General features: G+C 40.6%; 1 protein-coding gene across 2 annotated transcripts; it reads left to right on the top strand.

The window, feature by feature from the left end:
- The first annotated feature begins 240 nt into the window (after nucleotides 1-240).
- Nucleotides 241-22,103, top strand: Cisd2 (CDGSH iron sulfur domain 2). 2 transcript variants are annotated; one of them, XM_004662990.2, is made up of 3 exons: nucleotides 241-396; nucleotides 17,979-18,193; nucleotides 21,075-22,103. In XM_004662990.2, the coding sequence occupies exons 1-3, from the start codon at nucleotides 294-296 to the stop codon at nucleotides 21,162-21,164; spliced, it is 408 nt and encodes a 135-aa protein (XP_004663047.1). In that variant the 5' UTR covers nucleotides 241-293; the 3' UTR covers nucleotides 21,165-22,103. The 2 variants fall into 2 exon arrangements, with proteins under 2 accessions (XP_004663047.1, XP_044998437.1); XM_045142502.1 differs by lacking the exon at nucleotides 241-396 and adding an exon at nucleotides 4,672-4,778.
- The last annotated feature ends 2,304 nt before the right edge of the window (nucleotides 22,104-24,407 follow it).

The following is a 24,407-nucleotide window of genomic DNA, read 5'->3' as shown; positions in this document are numbered from 1 at the left end:
CACTTTTGCGAGGCGCCTTCTGGCTCCGGCTCCCAGCGCACACTCGGCCTCCCCGACCTGCAGCGTGCACCGTCAAGGGCCCACGCCAGCGCCCTGCCCGGCCGCGCACGCGCGACGCCCGGCGCGCTCCCACCGCGCGCACGTCACCAGCCGCCGCCAATCGCCGCGCGGCGGGTCAGCTCTGCTCCCGCGGCTGCAGCCCCTCCCGCGCCCGCAGGGCCGCGAGCGCCGGCGGCCGCTTCCGCTGTGGCGCAAGCGCGGCGGCCCGGGAGAGCGGCGCGGCCGGCGGCGGAATGGTCCTACAGAGCGTGGCCCGCATCGTGAAGGTGCAGCTCCCGGCCTACCTCAAGCAGCTCCCCCTGCCGGAAAGCATCTCGGGCTTCGCCCGGCTCACAGGTACCCCTCCCGCCCCTGCCCCCAAGCTCGCACGCCGCCCTTAGGGGAGCCAGAGACCCTGGAGCCGGAGGCGGGGCGGGATGGCACGTGACCCGCGCCTGGCGGCGTGCGCAGGCGCCCGCGTCCCGGCGCGGAACTGTCCCTCCGTGTCCGGCCGCCGGGTCGTCCTAGCTTGTGTCCCCGCGCCCGAGGCCACGTTACTACAGGGCTGCCGAGTTAGGAGCGGGCGGGCCTCGTTACCCCCATGTGCGCCTCACTCCCTGCGCTGCCTTCAAACCAGGTTGCTCCGGGCATCCGGATGACTTGTAACGCGTGTACAGTTTTCATTAAGTAACGAAACTAGAAATGACCTCCATCCCCAGAGGTGCAGTTGACTATAATGGATGCATTTGGGATCACCGCCATTGCTTCATGGAGCACTTGGAGGACCTTGAGTGGCGGAAAAGATACCCAGGAAGTACTCCAAGGCTGGTTTGTACTGGTCAAGTCGTAGAAAATGAATTAATGAACAGATGTTATGCTATAGTTAAAGGTCCTACCTATACCAAGAAGATCCACAACTCGTTATGTCCCATCTTGAGAAAGAAAAAAATGTCAAAATGCAGTCAAAACTTGAAAGATTTTGTTGGGTTTTGAGTGTTACAATGTAAGAGAGATATTTGTAAACCACATCTGACTGTCTAGGAGGGAGAGGAAAATCAAGCAAAGACTGATTTCCTAAGCCCTAGGTATTCCAGGAATGCAGAAGAGAATTAGGACAGTTCTAAGTAGGGCTGTTTAGCACTGCAGCATTCTAGAGATCTGTAGTACCTAAAATATAATTGAGAGACGTGTGGAAGAAAAATAAGATTTGTTCAGTGTAGACCAAAAAATAAAATTAATACTACATTGGGCTGGAGAAATGACTTAGGGGTTAAGGCACTTGCCTACAAAGCCAAAGGACTGAGGTTCGATTCCCCAGGACCCACGTAAGCTGGATGCATAAGGTGGCACATTCGTGTGGAGTTCGTGTGCAGTGGCTAGAGGCCCTGGTGCTCCTATACTCTGTCTTGTATATAGCTCTCTTAAATAAATATTTTTTAAAAAATTAATACTACATTGACCTGGAATTTTTAGAGGTGGATGTCAGCTCCACTACAAGGAAGAATATGTTCCTTAAACAGGTGTGCTGTAAAGCTAGCCCTGCTTGGTGAGAGAGACCACCTCACTGTGGGAGTGAATGGATTTAGATGACACATACTCTTCCAAATTTAGAGATTTTTTTATGGTAACAGCTGCCTTGGTAATAAATAGATTGGGAGATTTTAACACTTTAAAAGTTAAAGGACTTAGAATATGTGCAATTAAATAAACAGTATAATAACTGAATAATAAGCACTAAAACAACATGTAAGCATCAGAAATGACATGAGGAAAAATTTTTTTTTCAAATTTCCAGGTGTCTGTAAGCATAAAAACCTTTTGATTCTACTCTTTCATTCTATTAGAATTGTAGCAATTGTGGAAAAATCTGATTTTGCCTTTATCATTTTTTAAGTACAATATCTAAAAACTGTTTTATTCATTTATTTGAGAGGGGAGAGAGAACGGGCACTCCAGGGCTTCTAGCCACTGCAAGCTAACTCCAGATGCATGTGCCCCCATGTGCATCTGTATACTGTGGAATTGAACCTGTTCTTTAGGCTTCACAGGCAAGCACCTTAACCACTAAGCCATCTCTGTAGCCCTACTGTAATCTTTTTTAAAAAATATTATAGGATGGAGGGATGACTTAACAATTAAGGCTTTTGCCTGCAAAGCAAAAGGACCCAGGTTGGATTCCACAGGACCCACATTAGACAGATACACGTGGGGCACACGCATCTGGAGTTCCTTTGCAGTGGCTGGAGGCCCTGGTGTGCCCATTATCTCTCCCTCCCTCCCTCCCTCCCTCTCCCCTCTTTCTCTGTCAAGTAAATAAATAAAAAATATTTTAAAAATAATGTATTTACAAGGAGGGAAAATAAAACACAATATATGGGTGGTTTTTGTGCCCACAAACTCAAGATGTATGAGCCACTTTGTGCATCTGGCTTTATGTAGGTCCTGGGGAATTGAACCTAATGAAGCAGGCTGTGTAAGCAAGCACTTTAACCATTGACTCATCTCCCTGGCCCCCATTTCAGTAATCTTCACCATTCTCCTGGAGCTGGAAATTTAGAACACTAATTTTAATTTAATTTAATTTAATTTAATTTAATGAGAGAGAGAGAATGAATTGGTGTGCCAGAGCCTCCAGCTACTGCAGTCAGACTCCAGACACATGCGCTACCTTTTTCACATGTGTGACCTCGCAGGCTTGTATTACTTGTGTGTTTGGCTTACTTGGGACCTGGAGAGTCGAACATGGGTCCTTAGGCTTTACAGGCAAGCACCTCAACTGCTAAGCCATGTTTCCAGCCCTAGAAGGCTTCTTTAAAAAAATTTATAATGTAATAGATTAATGTCAGCCATATACCGGTTGTTGTTTCTTACCTCCTTGAATTATATATTCCTGGTTTTGAGAGAGGGAAGAGAGAACGGGCACTCATTAAATTGGTAATGTAGCATCTAAAGGGTGACATTTTTTCCCTTTTGCCAATTTACTGTAATATCCATTAGCTAGCTTCTGAAAGTCTTCTTACTTTTACTTAACTATAGGGCCACCTGAATTACATGTGTTAGTCCTAATTAGTTTCAGTCTTGATGGTAATTGAAACAAATTAGAAAGTGACACTGAGATAAGTGCCTACAAGATTTTAGTCAGCATGTTTTCTAGAACATCCTCTGTTAACTGATATTTAATTCCTACTTAAGCCATTAAGGAAATGTGGCCATAACTTTCCCCCTCTTTAGTATATAGTAACTTTCACTTTAAAATTATTAAATGGGGCTGGAGATATGGCTTAGCGGTTAAGTGCTTGCCTGTGAAGCCTAAGGACCCCGGTTCGAGGCTTGGTTCCCCAGGTCCCACATTAGCCAGATGCACAAGGGGGCGCAAGCATCTGGAGTTCATTTGCAGTGGCTGGAAGCCCTGGTGCGCCCATTCTCTCTCTCCCTCTATCTGTCTTTCTCTCTATGTCTGTCGTTCTCAAATAAATAAATAAAAAATGAACAAAAAAAATTAAAATTATTAAATGTTTAGTGAAAGGACTGCTTTTCAAAAGTCATGACAATAAGGGGGGGTGGAGGGAGAGAGAGAAAGCTGGGCAGTAGGAGGATCTCCGTGAGTTCAGGGCCATCCTGAGAATACACAGTGAATTCCAGGTCAGCCTCAGCTAGAGTAAGACCCTGCCTCGAAAAACCAAAATAACAATGATAATAATGACGATCTTTATTATATTTATTTATTTGAGAGAGAGATCAACAGAAGCAGATGAGAGAGAGAGAGGGAGGGGGAGGGAGGGAGAGAACAGGCATGCCAGTGCCTCTAGCCACTGCAAATGAACTCCAGATGCATGTACCATCTTGTGCTTCTGGTTCACGAGGGTACTGGGGAATTGAACCTGGGTCCTTAAGGTTTTCAGGCAAGCACCTTAACTGCTAAGCCATTTCTCCAGCCCAGGAAAAAAAAATTTTTTGAAAAAGAAATACTCTTGGCAAAAAAGTAGCTATTTTTCAGACTGAGTGTCCCCTTCAGAGAAGATTGTACTAAGATTGTAGCTAATGACATTTGGCCCTCTTGAGTGAGCTCCTTGTAGAATCCACAATACAGACTTTTGTTGAAATTAAATCCAAGAAGCTAGCTTCTCAGCAATTTATTGAAGTATATAGAAGATGAAAAAGTATTCCCAAATTCTCCTATGAAAGTTAGTCAAAAAAATTTTTGTTAAGCTGGGCGTGGTAGCGCACGCCTTTAATCCCAGCACTCGGGAGGCAGAGGTAGGAGGATCGCCGAGAATTCGAGGCCACCCTGAGAATACATAGTGAATTCCAGGTCAGCCTGAGCTAGAGTGAGACCCTACCTTAAAAAAAAATTTTTTTTTTTTTTTTGTTAACCCTGGATGTGGTGGCACATGCCTTTAGTCCCAGCACTTGGCAAGGCAGAGGTAGGAGGATTGCCTGAGTTCAAGCCCACCCTTGAGACTACATAGTGAAATCCAGGTCAGCCTGAGCTAGAGGGAGACCCTATCTCGGAAAAAAAAAAAAAAAAAAGTTATAGTTCAGGTTGATAGTGCCTTTATTTCTTTCCTTGTTTCGATTTTGCAGAGTTTTTTTTTTTTTTTTTTTAAAGCAGCTGGCTTTCATGATGACTCTGCATTCTTAGAAAACACTGAAGATCTTTAATTACATTACCATGGAGGATTTAGATAAGATGTTCTTATCTTGCTGTTTCTTTTTCAAGACTAAGGCATTTAAGATAAGTAAGTATAATTATGCCCTTTGGAAGTACAATGGATTTTAATAGTTTGGACCTTAGGAAGCATTTCTTACCATCATATATACTTTTTAAAAATGTATTTTGTGACAGTAAGATTAGTTGAGAATGACCTAGAACTGTGTAGCCCAGGCTGCCCTTGAACTCACAAGCCCCTTAGTATTGGAGTTATAGACATGAACCACCAAAAGACATGAACCTAGCAAAAATGTTTTTCTACATTTGAGAAAGACATCCTTTCTATGTCTGAAAGTGTTACAAAATTAATAATCAAGTTATTATTGTTTTGTGGTATTATATGTAGCTTTTGTAAACTCGAAAAGGAAAAGAAGGGCTGGAGAGATGGCTTAGTGGTTAAGTGTTTGCCTGTGAAGCCTAAGGACCCCGGTTCGAGGCTTAATTCCCCAGGGCCCACGTGTGCCATATGCACAAGGGGGTGCACACGTCTGGAGTTCATTTGCAGTGGCTGGAAGCCCTAGCGTACCCATTCTTTCTGTCTACCTGTCTATTTCTGTATCTCTGTCTCTTTCTATCTCTCTCAAATAAATAAATAAAAACATTTTTTAAAAAAGTAAAAGAAGATCAGCATGGTGGTGCATGCCTTTAGTCCCAGCACTTGGGAGAATTGCCATGAGTTCAAGGCCAGCCTGGAGCTACAAAGTGAGTTCCAGGTCAGCCTGGGCTGGAGTGAGAACCAGCCTTGAAACAAAAAAGTTTGCCCTGGGGCTGGAGAGATGGCATAGCCGTTAAGGCACTTACCTACAAGGCCAAAGGACCCAGGTTCATTCCCCAGGACCCATGTAAGCCAGCTGGATGAAGTGGTGCATGCCTCTGGAGTTCGTCTGCAGCAGCTGGAAGCCCTGGCATGCCCACCCATTCCCTCTTTCTTTTTCTCTCTCTCCCTCTCAAACAAATAAATAAATGTATTTTAATGTTAAAAAAAGTCTACCTGATTCTTAGAACATTATTTTATAGGCAAGAGGTGTAGCTCTGTTATAAGCATGCATGCCCAGCATGCACAAAGCTCTGTGTAGTGGTCCTTGTCTATAATCACAGCATGTGGGAGGTGGAGATGGGAGGAACAGAAGCTCAAGATCATATAGCAAGTTTAAGGTTGCCCAGGACACATGAGACCCTGTCTGGAAGGAAGAAAGGAAAGAAAGAACATTATTTCTCCTTGAGACCCACATGTGTCTGTGCATACTCTAAATACTATCTATATTTTATAGTAAGTGGTTGGTTTGGCTGGGAGTGTAGTTTAGTGTTAACATACATGCTTATCATGCATGAGGCCATGGGTTCAATTCTCAGTGCTAGAAGGAAAAAAGTATGTTTTTATGTATCTTGATTAGAAATAGGATATCGTATGTCACTGTATTAGACCTCATTCTTTTTCCTTAGGAGATACTTGTAGAAATTTTATGTAAAACTGCTTTCTGGTCATGCTGCTTTGAGATCTTTTCTCTTTGATTTTGTTTTTCCAAAGATGCTGGTTATTCACTGCCCTCCCTTTTGACAGAATCTTAATGTCAACTAGCCTGTCCCCAAACTTGCTTCAGGTAACCTTGAACTCATAATTTTCCTGTCTCCATCTCCTGAGTGCTGAGATGACAGGTGTGTACCTGTTTATGCAGTGTTGGTAATTGAACCCAGAGCTTCGTCCATGCTAGCAGAACACCCAGTACATCCTAGGTACATCCAAGCCCGTAGTTTTACTTATTTTAATTTTGTTAATTTAAAAAAATATATTTATTTTTTTATTAACAACTTCCATGATTGTAAACAATATTCCATGGTAATTTCCTCCCTCCCCCCACTTTCCCCTTTGAAACTCCATTCATCATCATATCTCTTCCCCCTCTCAATCAGTCTCTTTTACTTTGATGTCATGATCTTTTCGTCCTGTTATGATGGTCTTGTGTAGGTAGTGTCAGGCACTGTGAGGTCATGGATATCTAGGCCATTTTGTGTCTGGAGGAGCACATTGTAAGGAGTCCTGCCCTTTCTTTGGCTCTTACATTCTTCCTGCCACCTCTTCCGCAATGCCTTGGAAGGTGTGATAGAAATATTGCAGTGTTGAACACTCCTGTCACTTCCCAGCACCGTGATGCCTTCTGAGTCATCCCAAGGTCACTGCCATCTGAAAAGACAAGCTTCTCTAATCAAAAGTGAAAGTAGCATTAATATATGGGTGTGAACCTTAAGAGAAGCGCTTACTGGGCAGTTTGATGAACATAGTATACACATTTACCCAGACAGCAGCAGATTGTTACCCCCTACGGCTCGTGACTACCTGTTTTAGGTTTTCAATATCAGGGATGTATTCCCTCCCATGGAGCGGGCCTCCAGTCCAGTTAGAGGGCAGTTGGTTTCCACCATGACAGATGTGCCATTATTGCACCCATTGGCTCATTTGGCCTGGCTAAGCCTGTACTTTTATCTTTATCTCCTTATCTGTTTTTTAATTTTTATTTTTTGGGGTGTTAAGTCTAGCTCAGGCTGACCTGGAATTCATTATGTAGTCTCAAGGGTGGCCTTGAACTCATGGTGATCCTCCTGCCTCTGCCTCCCAAATGCTGGAATTGCTTTTATCTTCTTATTTAAATATTTTATTTATTTATTTATTTATTTGAGAGAGAATGAGAATGGGTGTTCCACTGCAAGGATACATGTGCCACCTTGTGCATCTGGCTTACGTGAGTACTGGGAATCGAACCATCTCACCAGCCTTATCTTCTTGAATCTTATTATTTATCATAATCATAGGATATCAAATTCAATATTGATACTTGGGCTCTGTTCATCAATAATGTTAGTATAGTCTGCTTCTTTTTCTTTCCCATGAGAGAAAGTAAATATTTTGGAAGTGAAAAATTTTCAATTAAAGCAACATTTTAAGAAAAATTCAATCCTTTTACATTGGATTGAAAAGCAAAATGTGACCTAATTGGGAACTTTTAAAAAATGATTGAGGGGGCTGGAGGGATGGCTTAGCAGTTAAGGTACATGCCTGCAAAGCCTAAAGGACCCATGTTTGATTCTCCAGATCCCACAAAAGCCAGATGCACATGGTAGCGTCTGGAGTTAGTTTATAGTGGCTAGAGGCCGTGGCGTGCCCATTCTCTCTCTCACTCTCGCTCTCCTCTCTGTCTCTAATGAATAAATAAATAAATAAAAATAAATCTTAAAAAAATAAACTGAGGGCTGGAGAGCAGTTAAAGTGATTGCCTGCAAAGCCTATGGACCTGGGCTCTTCCCTAGTACCCGTGCAGAGCCAGATGTACATGGTGGCATGTGTGTCTGGAGTTCATTTGCAGTGGCTAGAGGTCTTGGCTTGTCCATTCTCTCTCTGTGCCTCTTTCTTTCTCAAATAAATAAATAAATAATATATTAAAAAACAGATTGAATGTTAAGGTCATCCAGTTCCAGCTATTTAACTTAATTATGGTCAAAATATATTTCTCTCCAACCTCACTTTCAAACTTTAGTTTTCAAATCCTGGCTTGTTTCCTAATCCATGCTATTTTTTTCACAAAAGTACCTCTTTACCATAAATGGAGCAAAGCTCATCCCAAGGAAGCTACTGTAGCTGAGTGACAACTTTTTGTGTGCATGTGTGTGTGTTCGTGTGGATGCAAGTATACAAAATGCATGTGGGTGCACGTGTGTGAAGGCCAGAAGACAGTCTCAGGTATCTTTCCTCCAAACACTGCCCACTTTTTTTTTTTTTTCTTTGAGACAGGGTCTCTTACTGGCCTGGAACTCTCCAATTAGGGTAGATTGGCTGGCCAGGTTAGCTCCAGGGATCCTCCTATTTCTGTGTCCTCAGCACTGGGATTACAAGTCAATGCCACAGTGACTTGCATTTTTACATGGGTACTGAGGTTGAACTCAGGGCTTGCTAGGCAAGCATACCAACTGTGTTGTGCCTCATCCCAGCTGAAGCCTTTTTTAGCCCTCCCAGTGGAAAACACCTATTCTGGCTGTGATCAGCACCTTTCAGGCAAATACTGTTTCACAGGAAACTCTGAGCTCAGCCTCTGCTATCATCAGTATTACCCACCCCTTTTGTACTGTTATCTTTGCACCTCTAGTCTCTCTCCTACATTCTGTTTTTAAGTGTGTATGTGTGCATATGTACGTACCCTCTGTGCATGCATGCAGAGGCCAGAAGAGGACATTGGGTGCCATGCCTTCTATTACTCTTCCCTCTTATTTACTTGAGACAGGGTCTCTTATTGTACCTGGCGCTCTCTGGTTTTTGGCTAGACTGGCTGAACAGCCAAGTCCCAGTGATCATCCTCTCTCAGCCTCCTCAGCACTGGGGTTATGGATGTGTGTGGCATGCCTTGTTTCTTATGTGGGGGCTGGGAATTATTCAGGTCCTCATGCTTGCACAGGAAGCACTCTTACCCACTGACCCATCTCTCCATTCCTCTTCTACATTCCTCAATTTATCCTCTCCCCCTCGCAACACTCTCTTTTTCTGTTTGCGTCCTCCTTATAGCCACAGTGCATACATAAATACTATCTTTGGGGTTGTTTTTGTTTATATTTGGGAACTTCCATCCATAAAGTAAAAACAGTAGTCTAGAATCATGAAAGAACTTCACCTCCTCCATGTTCCATGCAAATTAACCACCAAAACCAATCAATTTTCCTACTTGAGCTAGTGGTGTTAAAATTTCCTGGAGATGAGCCATAGTGTGACACTGTGCCTGTATTGAAGCCACTCAGGAGGCTAAGGCAGGAAGATCAGGAGTTTGAGATCAGCCTGGGCTATATAGTGAGTCCCTATCTCAAACAAACAGGCAAGCACATTTTTTTCGAGGAGATGGTAGTTGATGACTACTTTGAGATCTTAATGAAGCTATGGACTAGCCTCAGAAAATGCACATTCGCACACACATTGTTCTATGAAGTATCTGGGAATCTCAGCAGAGACTGTCACATTTGTCCTTTCTTTGCTTTAATGGGTATACTTTCAGGTAGTTTTTTTTAAAAGTTCCTTCTTGTCGTCTTTTTGTTTATTTTTAAAACTTTGAGACAGTGTCTTCTTGTATAGCCTAGGCTAGCCAGGAACCTGGGATCCTCCTACCTCAGCCTCCTTAGGGCTGGGATTATAGCCATGTCACACCACACCAGTCTCAATTATATTTCCAGTAGGATGTCTTGCCTGTTTGTTCTCCTACCACCCTTTTCTTCCCTTCCTTATGTCCTCTTCTAACCCATCTTCAATCAGATACCAGTTTGATTGATTTCATAAATGCTTTCCCAGGTAGATTTACATTTAAACATTCCAGTGGTTTCCCGGTAGGCACAGGATAGATTCCTACCTGCCAATTGCATGTCACACCTTTTCATCATACGGCACTGCTCACCTCTGTAACCCTGTCTCATCTTCCATTGTATCCCGAGCACTTAGTTTCCTCATCCATCCATGAATGTCTTATCTGCCTTTATCATACTGTTTCCTGCAGGTGGAATGCAGTCCCTCCTTTCTCATTTGCCTATGATCTGTTCTCTTACTCATCTTTCAGAAACTGTATACGTGTCAGAATCTGAAGTTTTTGCTCATCTCAGCAATGACTTATCACTCCTTCCTGTGTTTGGTTTACATGTTAGTGCCCATTTTATGCACTATAGTAATCCAGCCTTTTTTTTCTATAGTGATTTATTTATTCTGGAATGGAAAGCTCTTTTGTAAAAGGAACTTGTTCTATAATTTAGAGATCTTTAGCACCTGGCAGTTCATCTAGCATGTTAATGAAGTTTTCTTTTCTTAGTTTTAGAGGATACTGAAAGCTTTTTTCTTTCACATTTTAAAGTCTTCCTGTATTTTTACTTACATAATTGTCATTCATGAGCTGTGCAAAAAGGTTAATAAGCCCGATGATAGAAATGATCTCAAATTTCAATTTAATGAACTACAAACTCAATTTATCTAAAATTTATTGGTGTTAGTTTATGTATATCTGTTGAAGGACAGAATTAGGGATTTCTTTTCCTTCAGTGGGAGAGTAGACTGGCATTTCCATGTAACTGTAGCTTCAAGGCAGAAGACATTAATAGCTTTCTTCAAAGTAGTTTGTATAGTTTTTACTGAGTGCTAAGTTGGAAGATTTTTTTTTTTTTAATTTTTCAAGGTAGGGTTGCACTGTAGCCCAGGCTGACCTGGAACTCACTATGTAGTCTCAGAGTGGCCTTGAACTCATGATGATCCTCCTACTTCTGCCTCCCGAGTGCTAGGATTAAAGGCTTATGCCACCGTGCCTGGCTCTTGGACAATTTTTTTATATACCTATTCTCTGTGACTTGAAAATTCTAGAATATTTGAGCCCTTAGCTTCTCCTTACTTTTCAGATCTCTTTTTTTCTTAAAGTTTCTTTGTTTTTTTTGTTGTTTTTGTTTTCTTCCATAAACCATTCCTGATTCCCTTACATAAAGTTATGATCTACCCCCAGGTTAATCTTATTTTTTTTTCCTTTTATATCATCTTGTTTGTTTTCTTCATAGCTCTTGGCATAGTCTATGAATATCTTATTTATTTGCTTGCTTATTATCTGTCCCCTCTTCACTTCAGCATACATCCCTGTCTCAGTGCAGGAACTGGAATGTAGTCGTACTTATGAGATATTGTTAAACAAGTGAGCATAATTTGTTGTTCCTGTTTTACATATAATTGAAGCCTGACACCAAGTACAGGAAAATCTGGACTTAAACCACAGATAAACTGGTACTTGAAATCCTCCTGTGTTCCCAACACTGCACCATGCACGGATGCAGAAACAGTGAGACGGCTGCTACTGCTGCGTTGCATGGCATTCCCACATAGTGCTTACTTAACAACTTACTAAGAATTTAAAAACAAATTAGCAATAAAGAAAATTCACCAGATTTATTTATTCATAAAATGTTTATTATACACTTAAGTTGCTAATCAAAATAAGAAAGGGAGTTTGGGTGAAAAGGTATAAGAGAATATTTTCTGGATATACTTACATATATACATACATATGTATGTAACATATTTTGCTTTAGGTAGTATTTACAGATCCATATAGTTTTTTTGTTTGTTTGTTTGTTTGTTTTTGGTTTTTCAAGGTAGGGTTTCACTCTAGCCCAGGCTGACCTGGAATTCACCGTGTAGTCTCAAGGTGGGCTTGAGCTCACGGCAATCCTATCTCTGCCTCCCAAGTTCTGGGATTCACATGTATGGCAGATCCATATGATTTTGAAACTCATCATACTGGGATGGAGAGATGGCTCAGCGGTTAAGGCACTTGCCTGAAACTCATTATACTGACCACTGTACACAAAGCTCAATAAACTGAGCTTACATTATATATATCTCAAGCCTGGCATGGTGGCTTATTTCTATAATGCAAGTACTGGGAAGGCTGTGGTTGGAAGATTGCTGTGAGTTAAAGGCCAGCCTGGGATGCAGAGTGAATTCCAGGTTGGCCTGGGTTAGAGTGAGACCTGTCCAAAAAAAAAAAATAATAATAATAATGGCGATGAGCATCATGGCACAAGCCTTTATTATATCACTCAGGAGACTGAGGTAGGAAGATAACTGAGTTTGAGGTCATTCTGGACTACAGAGTGAGTTCTAAGTCAGCCTAGGCTGGCCTAATACCTTCAACAAAATAAAAAATGTGGATACACACACACACATTCACATATATAAAACATCTCAATAAAAAAGTAAGTACATAGAAGCAGGCATTATTTAGGTACTGAGGATATAGTGGTGATCTAGACAAGCAAGGTCTGCCTGTGTTCTTGTAGCTCTTGTGACTGGAGGAGTTAATAGATAAAAGTAGTCATTAGCCGGGCATGGTGGTGCACGCCTTTAATCCCAGCACTTGGGAGGCAGAGGTAGGAGGATCGCCGTGAGTTCGAGGCCACCCTGAGACTACATAGTGAATTCCAGGTCAGCCTGGGCTAGAGTGAGACCCTACCTCAAAACACCAAAAAAAAAAAAAAAAAAAAAAGTAGTCATTAAAGCCAAGTTAAGAGAAAGACTCTTAGAAGGGAAGTAAGACATTCCACAGCATGGGTGTGGACTTCTCAAAGAGTTACAGAAAGTAAGACATAACCAAGTGGAGAGTATGGGCTTTTCATGGGAGAATTGTCAGTGTTACCAATTCTTGCCAATATGCTTTTGATTAACTTTGCTTTATTTTTATGCTTTTATTTCTAAATTTTCTACATTTTTATACCATAGATTTTTACAATTCTAAAGCAGAAATAAAGATGTGCTGTATAGGCCAGTTATGGTGGTGCACACCTTTGATCTCAGCACTTGGGAGGCAGAGGTAGGAGGATCTCAGTGAGCTCAAGGCCACCTGAGACCACATAGTGAATTCCAGGTCAGCCTGGGCTAGAATGAGACCCTACCTCAAACAAACAAATAAACAAACAAAAATTGTTGTATAAAATCTACAAGATTTTAAATTATTTTTATGTACTATTTATAGTTAGTAGGTAATATTTTCCTCCAAAGTTTCTGAAAGCCCAGTAGTCATCAAATATGTTCAAAGCAAATAGTCTGTCTTAAAAGCTTTTTCTTATTTCTTTTTTTTATTTTTTGAGGTAGGGTCTCACTCTGGCCCAGGCTGACCTGGAATTCACTGTATAGTCTCAGGGTGGCCCAGAACTCAAGGCAATCCCCCAACCTCTGCCTCCTGAGTGCTGTGATTAAAGGCTTGCACCACCATGCCCAGCTTGTTTTTTCATTTCTTGTGTTAGTCTGCTATATTTTGTTTTCCTCCCTAAAAGTCATCTTAACAACTACTCTTAAAGTGATTTGACTTGAACTTTATAGCCTATGTTGCTTTTACTTTTATAGTTTTCAACTTAATACTACTTGGAAAAGTAGATTCTTCTTTATAAGTTTTATAAGTTACTATTTTGTTATAAGTGATAATATCTCATTAGATCATATTATCAAGGAATTTTTTTCATGAGAACATTTTCTGAAGGAGATTTAAGAGTCTCTTGCCAGGCATGGTGGTGCATGCCTTTAATCCCAGCACTCGGGAGGCGGAGGTAGGAGGATTGCCGTGAGTTTAAGGCCTCCCTGAGACTCCATAGTGAATTCCAGGTCAGCCTGGGCTAGAGTGAGACCCTACTTCAAAAAGAAAAAAAAAAAGGGTCTCTTGCTCTACTTACTGAGCTAGCTGGGCCTGAAATAGATTTAAAAATATTTTTATTTACTTACTTGCATAGAAAGAGAGAGAGAGACAGACAGACAGAGTATGGGTACACCAGGGCCTCTTGCCACTGCAGATGAATTCCAGATGCATGCACCACTTTGGTGCATCTGGCTTTACCAGGGGATTGAATCTAGGCCAGCAGGCTTTGTAAGCAAGAGCCTATAACTACTGAGCCATCTCCCCAGCCCCTGAAGTAGATTTTTAAACAATACTGATACCATTTGTTTCCTGAGATTTGTAGACTGAGACAAGAAATATGTTTTTGTTGTTGTTGTTTTATTTTTGTGACAGGCTCATCTATCTCCCAGGTTGGTCTGAAACTCACTATGTAGTTGAGGATGACCTTAAACTCCAAATCTTTGTGCCTCCAACTCCTAAGTGCTAGGACTATAAGTGTATGGCACCATTTCTGGCATTAATAATTAAAAAAAAAGTACATAGGAGCTGGAGAGATGGCTTAGCGGTTAATGCACTTGCCTGTGAAGCCTAAGGACCCGGGTTTGATTACCTAGAACCCATGTAAGCCAGATGTACATGGTGGCACATACATCTGTAGTTCGTTTGCAGTGGCTAGAGGGTTGGGTGCACTCATATTATCTGTCAAATAAAAATATTTTTAAAAATTACATAGAATAATAACATTTAATGTTATATACTAAGCAGACATTTATTACATAGCTACTATTTCATTATATATGCTGCATACTGGGGCCAGTTGCAGCCTAAGACGTCTGTTGCCTGGTAGAGCAGTTAAATAAAAATAAACAACAGAATATGTAAGGGGAAAGGGGGCTGACTTGTGATCTCCATTCATTCAGTAAACGTTCACGCAGCATCTACTTTGGGCTAAGGACAGTAGAGCAAATCTTTTCGTTCGGCCTGTGGAGCACACAGCTTTAGAAACCAGAGATTTCTGGAAGAGGTAATATTTGACTCCAAGCTTGAAGAATCCATACAAATTAAGTAAGTCAGAGTTAGAGGCATTGTAAGTAAGGGATTTCACTTGAAGAGAATGAGAGAAAGAGAAAGGCTGTTACTAGGCAATAATGTTGACCAGCTTCAAGTACACAAAAGAAGGGGTGTCTATATGAACTGAAACTGAAAAAGTAGCCTCATGTTGCTGTGAAGATGGTGCTTTATAAAACCAAGGATATGGAGGAGTACTGTTTTTAAAATATTTGTGGTGGGCTAGGAGGAAAGCTCACTGGATACGGTGCTTGCTGTGCAAGTGTGAGTCCCTGGGTTTGGATCCCCAGAACCCATGTAAAGCCAGATGCTGTAGCGCAGGCATCTGTAATCCCAGTGTGCCTATGGGAGGTGGAGGAAAGGGTCTTCCTTGACGGCTCACCAGCCAGTTAGACTGGTGAAGGTAGCAGGGAATGGAGACCTTGCTTCAAACAAGGTGAAAAGCAGAGGCTGGTACCCGAGTAGTCCTCTGAGCTGGACACACATGAGCCATGGCATGTGCATGCCTGCACTTTACACACATATACACCCAGAAAAAGTATGCTGATGGAAGTGTTTGCTGTTGGTATTAAATATGGTACTCACTGAACACAAACTGTTGACCCTGTGAAAAGTCACCATCATGTATTAGACATGGAGTTTATTTTTATTTATTTGTTTTTAGTTTTGCAAAGTAGGGTTTCACTCTAGCCCAGGATGACCTGGAATTAATTCACTATATAGTTTCAGGGTGGCCTTGAACTCACAATGATCCTCTTACCTCTGCCTCCCTAGTGCTGGGAGTAAAGGCTTGTGCTGCCATACCTGGCTTTAGACACAGAGTTTAGACTTTACCTCTCTCTTGTGTGTATAGTGAGTACATGTGTATGCATACTTGTTTGTGTGTGGGCTATGTGTGTGTGTATGGTGTGCACATGTATTCACATGCATTTGAAGGCCAGGTGTTGACATCAGGTGTCTTCTCAGTTTCTCTCTACCTTATTGTTTCAAAACGTTTTTATTGACTTTCATAAATATAAAAGTATCCCACAACCCCCTTTTTTTCTCCCAAGCCCCCCCTAACTGGATCCCCCCTTTTTTCCCTCAATTTTCAAATTTCTTTGCTAATTTGATGTCATCATTTTTTTCCTCCTATTATGCAGGTCTTGTGTAGGCACCATCAGCCACTATCAGGTCATGAATAATAAGGCCACTTTGTATCTGGAAGGTAGTATTGTAAGCAGGCCTCCCCTTCCTTTGGCTCTTACATTCATTGCATTACCTCTTCTGCATTGGTCCCTCAGCCTTGGTGGGTGTGATAGAGATGTTTCATTTGGTGCTGAATAAATTACACTGTCACTTGGTCCACCTTATTTCTTTTTTTTTTTTTTTTAATTTATTTATTTGAGAGAGACAGACACAGAGAGAAAGACAGATAGAGGGAGAGAGAGAGAATGGGCGCGCCAGGGCTTCCAGCCTCTGCAAACGAACTCCAGACGTGTGCGCCCCCTTGTGCATCTGGCTAACGTGGGACCTGGGGAACCGAGCCTCGAACTGGGGTCCTTAGGCTTCACAGGCAAGCGCTTAACTGCTAAGCCATCTCTCCAGCCCCACCTTATTTCTTTAGACAGGTTCCCTCACTGAACTTGGAGCTCACTGATTTTGCTAAACTAACTGAGGCTGAGGTAGGGGATCACTGTAAATTTATGGCCAGCCTGAACTACAGAGTAAGGTTCAGGTTAGGCTGGGCTACAGTGATACCCTGTTTTGAAAAAAACCCCACAAACAAACCCTAAACTAAAAAAGATGAATGATAAAAGTGATGGTGCATGCATTAAGTCCACACTGGAAAGCAGCAAGCAGCACTAGCAGCCAAATATACTTTCCTTCCCAAGCTTCCTGAGATAAAGCACCCCCTCTGGGAGGGACCACCCCCTCTGAGGGAAGGGCTCACCCTGGGGAAAGGACTTTGTCCTTTAGTTAATCCTTCCTGGAAACACCCTCAGAGACCTACTTAGGAGGAATGTCTGTGGATTCCTAAACTTACCAATTTGACATGAAACTATCACACCTACCATACTTGACTAAAAGGGATGGCTTACTGATTAAGGCATTTGCCTACAAGCCAAAGGACCCAGGTTCAATTCCCCAGGACCTACATTAGCCAGATGCATGAGGGGGGTGCATTCGTCTGGAGTTTGCAGTGGCTGGAGACCCTGACACGCCCATTCTCTCTCTCCCCCCCCCCATCTCTGTCAAATAACTAAGTAAATATAAAATATATTTTTTGAAAAAGAATCTTAGGTATAAACAGTGCTTCCTTGTGACTACCATATTAGAAAGAACAGTTCCTTTCTCCTCCAGGAAACAGTTGTTCTGTGAAACTTTGATTTCTTTATGAAATGTCTCCACTTTGGTGAGTGGTTACAAAGGAAATAGGGTATGTAGGGTCTCACTCTGGCCCAGGCTGACCTGGAATTAACTATGTAGTCTCAGGGTGGCCTTGAGCTCTGGGTGATCCTCCTACCTCTTCCTTCCAAGTGCTGGGATTAAAGGCATGTGCCACCATGGGGAGGATCTATTTATGAATATCTTTCCCCGCCTCTCCCCCCACCCAAGTAGATTCTCACTATCAGGCTGACCTGGAATTCATTATGTGTCTCAGGGTGGCCTTGAGCTCTGGGTGATCCCCCTACCTCTGCCCCCCGAGTGCTGGGACTAAAGGCGTACGCCACCATGCCCGGCTATTTTATTTTTGAATATTTTTAATGAGTACAATATGATAGGATATTTGGAATAGGATCTACTTATGATTATTTTTCATTTCACAAGTCTTTACTTAGCCTACAATAAGATACTCTTAGTAGATCTGGGTTTGTTCTGTGATGTGTTGTGTTTTACAGGTAAGTGAAATAGGTTAACCAGAGAAACATCACAGAGAATGATCTCAGGGATGGAACTAAATACACTGTTTTCTTTGACAAGAGCACCATGGATTCTGACACTGTGCACATGTTTAGTTTCAGAATGGCTTCGGTTATTGCCTTTTCTTGGTGTACTCGCCCTTCTTGGCTACCTTGCAGTCCGTCCATTCCTCCTGAAGAAAAAACAACAGAAGGATAGCTTGATTAATCTCAAAATACAAAAGGAAAATCCCAAGGTGGTGAATGAAATAAACATTGAAGATTTGTGTCTTACCAAAGCAGCTTATTGCAGGTGTTGGCGTTCTAAGACGGTAAGACGTTCTTTGGCACATACAGTGAAATTTTGTGGAGTGACAGTTGCTTTGCTTTTTAAATTTATTTTTTTATTGTATTTTATTTATTTTTTTAAAAAGAAAAACAGTTATTTGCAAGGAAAGAGAGAATGGGCATGCCAGGGCCTCTTGCTACTGCAAACAAATGTACTCCAGATGCATGCACCACTTTGTGCATCTATGGCATTATGTGGGTATTAGGATCTGGACCTGGGCTGAACACAGACCCAACAGGCTTTTGTAAGCAAGCATCTTTAACCACTGAAAAATCTCCTTAAGTCGTGTTTTGCTTCTTAAATCCCCAGTTTTGAGTCATTTCCCTAATATTCTGTATTAAAAGTCAGTAATCCCAAATTGAAGTTTGCTTGATAAAACCCCAATTAGAAAATTTAAAACAGCAAAGAATTTGTCTAGAGTATCATATTAAAATGTGCTTATTTTTGAGATAACCTGAGATTTAATGGAAAGGAACTTTAGCTTTAGAGCCAGGAAAATATTCAAATCCAATCGACGCCTGTCACATGGGCCGGTTAGGCAAATTGCTAGCTGGGATTGAGCAAATTCATTTTTTAATATCTGATTTTAGGTCTTTTAAAAAATCTGCTACACCAGCTGGGCATAGTGGTGCAAGCCTTTAATCCCAGTACTTGGGAGACAGAGGTAGGAGGATCCTTGGGAGTTCAAGGCCACCCTAAGACTACATTGTGAATTCCAGGTCAGCCTGAACTAGAGTGAAACTCTACCTCAAAAAACAAAACAAGCAAAAATGAACAAACAAACAAGACATATGCTACTTATTGTTACAGATATTGAGAATTTAGTGAAATGATATATGTAAAGTACCACCATCATGTGGGCTAGTAAATGGTAGCTATAGTTATGGATGTTTAAAAAAATTTTTTTTTGTTCATTTTTATTTATTTGAGAGTGACAGAGAGAGAAAGAGGCAGATAGATAGAAAGAGAGAATGGGCGCGCCAGGGCTTCCAGCCTCTGCAAACGAACTCCAGACGCGTGCGCCCCCTTGTGCATCTGGCTAACGTGGGACCTGGGGAACCGAGCCTCGAACCGGAGTCCTTAGACTTCACAGGCAAGTGCTTAACCACTAAGCCATCTCTCCAGCCCAGTTATGGATGTTTTAATGAGGAAAGAAGGAATTTGGGGTGACAGGTGTAGGTTGATGAAGTCTGTTTTCTTGTGTTAACTTTGATGACAGGCTGAGTGTTTAAGTGCAGTTCTCATTACAGCATCCTTTGTAGTAGCAAAATTTTAGAAACTGATAATTGGCAACAATTGAAGTGTAATACAAATGATGGAATATTAGAAACCCAACATGCCATGTCTTAAAGAAATATGTAGTGATATGAGATCCTACTTTAATGTAAGACTTAAATATAAAAAAATGTTATTACAATATGACCCAACTTGGTTTTATAGAACATGAACACCACAGTAAAAACAGGAAAATATATGACAGACTATTGTTTGTACCTATATTTGTATAAATTATATTTATTTATTTGCAAGCAGAAAGGGGGAGAGGGAGAGAGAGATGGGCATGCCAGGGCCTCTAGCCACTGCAAATGAACTCTAGATGCATGTGCTGCTTTGTACATCTGGCTTTACATGGGTACTGGGGAATTGAACTTGGGTCATTAGGCTTTGCAGGCAAATGACGTAACTCCAGAGCCATCTCTCCAAGCCAAGAATATATCTTTAAAAAGAATGAAGCCGGGCGTGGTGGCGCACGCCTTTAATCCCAGCACTCGGGAGGCAGAGGTAGGAGGATCGCTGAAAGTTCGAGGCCACCTTGAGACTACATAGTGAATTCCAGGTCAGCCTGAGCCAGAGTGAGACCCTAACTTGAAAAACCAAAAAAAAAAAAAAAAAAAAAAAAAAAATGAAATGGGGCTGGAGAGATGGCTTAGCGGTTAAGAGCTTGCCTGTGAAGCCTAAGGACCCCAGTACGAGGCTCGGTTCCCCAGGTCCCACGTTAGCCAGATGCACAAGGGGCCGCACGCATCTGGAGTTCGTTTGCAGAGGCTGGAAGCCCTGGCACGCCCATTCTCTCTCTTTCCCTCTATCTGTCTTTTTCTCTGTGTCTGTCGCTCTCAATAAATAAATAATTAAAAAAAAAAGAATGAAATGTCTATTCAAAGTTAAATTTAAATTCAATTGAGAAATGTGCTCAAATGTAGAGCTCCATAGAGACAAAAAACTTACTTTGATTCCTTTTTTTAAATAAATTAAAAAAATATTTTATTCATTTGAAAGAGGAAGAGGCACACATAATAGAGATTGAATGGACAAGCTAGGGCCTTTAGCCACGGCAAATGAACTCCAGATATATGAACCACCTTGTGCATCTGGCTTATGTGGGTACTGGGGAATCAAACCTAGGTCCCTAGGCTTTGCAGGCAAGTGCCACCACACCTGGCTTCTTGATTCCTTTTTAAGCCTTTATAGTCACTCATGGAATTAGCCAAAGATTTTTATTTAAAATCTAAACCAAATAACAAATTATTTAGAGTGTTAGATAAAGCTGGGTGTGGTGGCGCACACCTTTAATCCCAGCACTTGGGAGGCATAGGTAGAAGGAGCCCCATGAGTTCAAGGACACCCTAAGACTACATAGAGAATTCCAGGTCAGCCTGAGCTAGAGTGAGACCCTACCTTGACAAACAAAACAAAACAAAACAAAAAAAGGATAGACTGTTAGATAATGCTATGTATGTCAAAGTATGAATAGATGATCAGTGTGTCCATTACTCAGGGAAATTCTCTGATGAACTTGTTTATTTTAGCATTTTACAAATGAATTGTATTTTAAAAATAACACTTGCAATTCTTTTTCCTTTTAGTTTCCTGCCTGTGATGGGTCCCATAATAAACATAATGAGTTGACAGGAGATAATGTGGGTCCACTCATACTGAAGAAGAAAGAAGTATGACAGGAATCATTTAGGATTGGCTCAATTGTGTGCTGTATAATTTTACAACAATGTTTTCTCATGTTTTGTGTACAGAAACATTTTAATGGTGGTCTTAATTATCCATAGTTGAATAATTATTTCTGCCAATTGTCTTCTTGCTACGCTATTGCTTATATTTGATACTTGTACAGTCAGGCATTTGTATAGAAATTAAAGTCAGCCTCATTCTAACTTCAAGGAGTTAATGTATCTTCCAGCAGTAAAATAGTTATTATTTCTTTGACTATTAATATTTCAAAAGAATGTATACTTTAAAATCTCCCCTGTGCTGTAAAATATATTTTGCCTATTGGTTTTAGTTTGGTTATTTGAAGTAGTACCACTATCACCCTTTGGCCATCCATGGGACTCTACCTTTTTTTGTGAATTATGAAAAATGTTGTTATCAGGAATTACTTGAGCTTACAAAAGTAAACTTACTTTACAAAGATTGTTGTCTCATTAATATGAATATCCCAAGTTAAGGAAGGAAGTAAACTGGACATAAGAAGTTCCAATGAGGAAGTTATTTGCATGGTAAATGATTTGTTTACTTTTCTAAATGCATGTCACATGTGTTTGTGTGTGTGTATGTGTGTTGAGCTGTTTAACTCATTTACAACTGAGCTGGCAAGAACACTGTCAGCTAAACTTATAGGCTGCTGCAGTTGAAGGTCAGTTAGAAATAAAAATAAGTCATATTTAAATCTAGATAAGACAGCAGAAAGAGCAATGATGAGAATTGTGTTATATCTCTGTAATAGTAACAGTTTTTGAAAGTTTTCAAAATACATTTACTGGAAAATTTGAAACATTTGTGATTTTTAGCATACAATTAGAAGTCTCTTTAGGTATGTTTTACATTGCAATTCTCTTGTAATAGGTATACTTAAGTCTATTAAAGGTACAATTCATTCAGCTCATGGTGTTTTCTTCCAGTAATAAAGCTAAGAGTAATTGAGCATTTATGTCTGTCAGACACTACACTTTGCATGGTACTAGGATTTTAAATATATTATATATAAAGTCAATGAGTTTTCTGAGACCTTTTATTTAATCCTTTTAAGAGCCTTCATTGTCAGATTAACGAGTTGTTTTTCCACAGTCAGTCACAAAACTTTGGGGGTAGAGTTCTCGTAAGAAGTTTAGCTGTCCTTGTTTGTAACCCCTTACTGTAAAACACAGAAACATGTTTTTAACATATTCTAGTAGTTTCCATATTTAGATTTCACAGAAGGTAAATTTACTGAAAACGTGTAGTCCCAAATAAAATTATCAATTTTTAATTTTATCAAAACAAACAGTTATAAAAGTGCAATGAGTTCTCACAAAAGATAATTTTAGTGGACCAAAAGAAAAATGATTTTTGCTTTCAGAATAATACGTTTTCCCTTTCCACATTTTCCACTATTAAAATATATTAGGCTACATGTTTTTCCACCTGTGCAACATTTTCAGAAAACAGGTTGGTAGTAACCTGTTTTTTAATAACACCTTTATATAAACATGGTCATCAGTTGCCATCAATGAGAGATTTTGCCAAATCTCTCATGTTTACCTTAAAATACAGACATTATATTATCAAACATGTCTGTATTGACATAATAGAAATAGTTCTTGAAATGTATGTCTGAGGTTTCTAGAACCTAGAACAAGGAACAGCCTTGTTACTCATGCTTATTTTGAGGACTGCCTCTCCTCAGAAGCTACTCATGCCTTACTCAGCAAATAAGCACCATTACAAAATACCAGGTATCCCAAAGTGTTAATAGGCAAGGTATTAATGATTCACTCATGGATATTAAATGAATTGTATTATGAAAAGCACATTACAATTCAGTTTTGAGTTTGGTATCTCATGTGATGGATGATTCATTGAAGTGCTTTTGTATTCTGTAACCTAATTTGTTAATAAGTTTATGCAAAGCTAATTATGCCAGCTGCTGTTCTGTATATGTTTTCCATACATTGGAAATGTGCTGTTCAACTTGATTCCTTTACAAATAATTTTAAAACTCCAATAGGATTTGCAACAATAATAACAACAACAAATATATATATGGAGAGAGAGAGAGAGGGAGGGAAGGGGGGGGGAGGAGGATATTTTGGTACCTACCAGAAATATCTCACTATCTTCACTTGAGTCACTTAGAATGCATCTGGGGATGCATCATTGATAGAGAACAGCCCCGGATGTGTTATTAATGCATACACCTTATTCCAAAGTTAGGGCCTGAGTTTTCCATCTGCAGTCTATGTATTTTTCTTTAACAGCAAATTCTCAAATTTAATTTTTGCTCCTGAACAAATAAATGACAAATCTCAAGAAGATTCTGCCTAGAGGTGAGTAAAAAAATAAAATGTGATAGCTGATAGTAAAGAGATGACCAAAAAAACAAATCTAAGTTGAGCATTAAAAGGATAGCAGCTTGGGGAAGTTTAATAGAGGATCATGCATACCATAATCCTTGAGGACATTGTCATGATCATATTATACAAGTAGTATTTAGTGGTAAACTTGATATGTGTGGCATTTTAGGAGGCAGAAGATGTATTACATTCAGTAATACCACTGTCCAACTTAGTTAAAAGCTTACTGCTAGACACAGTATATTTAGATGGAAATTAATACAGAATGTATTTTAACTCAGCCCTTGATATGTGGGAACTTTTATAGTATAGGAACTTTTTCCATTCATCTTAAGCATTTTTTGAACTTAATGGCTAACTTACTATGCAATTTATGTCTTTAAGTAAGTGGTTAAAGACCAGGCCAGGGAGATGGCTCAGTTGATAAAGTGCTTGCTGTGTGAGCATGAGAACCTAAGTTTACATATCCAGCCACTGTGTAAAAGCCAGGTGTGATGGCATGTGTCTCTAATCACAGTGTCAGGGAAGCCAAGATAGAATTGCTGTTTAGCTAATCTAGCCAAATCAGTGAGCTCCAGGTTCTGTGAGAGACTCTGTCTCAAAAGATAGGGTGGAGAACAGTTGAGAAAGACATCTGGCATTGACTTCTGGCCTACACACGTGTACACATGTACATATGTGTACATTCAAGCACAGACATACATACCACCAGCACACATACATGCTAAAAGTAGCAAAAACTAGATTAAATTAAGACGGATTTAACCCACAAACATTGTGTTAGATGACCTCTACTTTAGCAAAGATTAAAATTTATGTTTTAGGGCTGCAGATACAGCTCAGTTGGTGGAA

This window comes from Jaculus jaculus, chromosome 2 (genome assembly GCF_020740685.1).
Source record: "Jaculus jaculus isolate mJacJac1 chromosome 2, mJacJac1.mat.Y.cur, whole genome shotgun sequence".
NCBI classification, from domain to species: Eukaryota; Metazoa; Chordata; class Mammalia; order Rodentia; family Dipodidae; genus Jaculus; species Jaculus jaculus.
The sequence above is the reverse complement of the archived record's forward strand: the minus strand, read 5'-3'. Positions and strand labels throughout refer to the sequence as shown.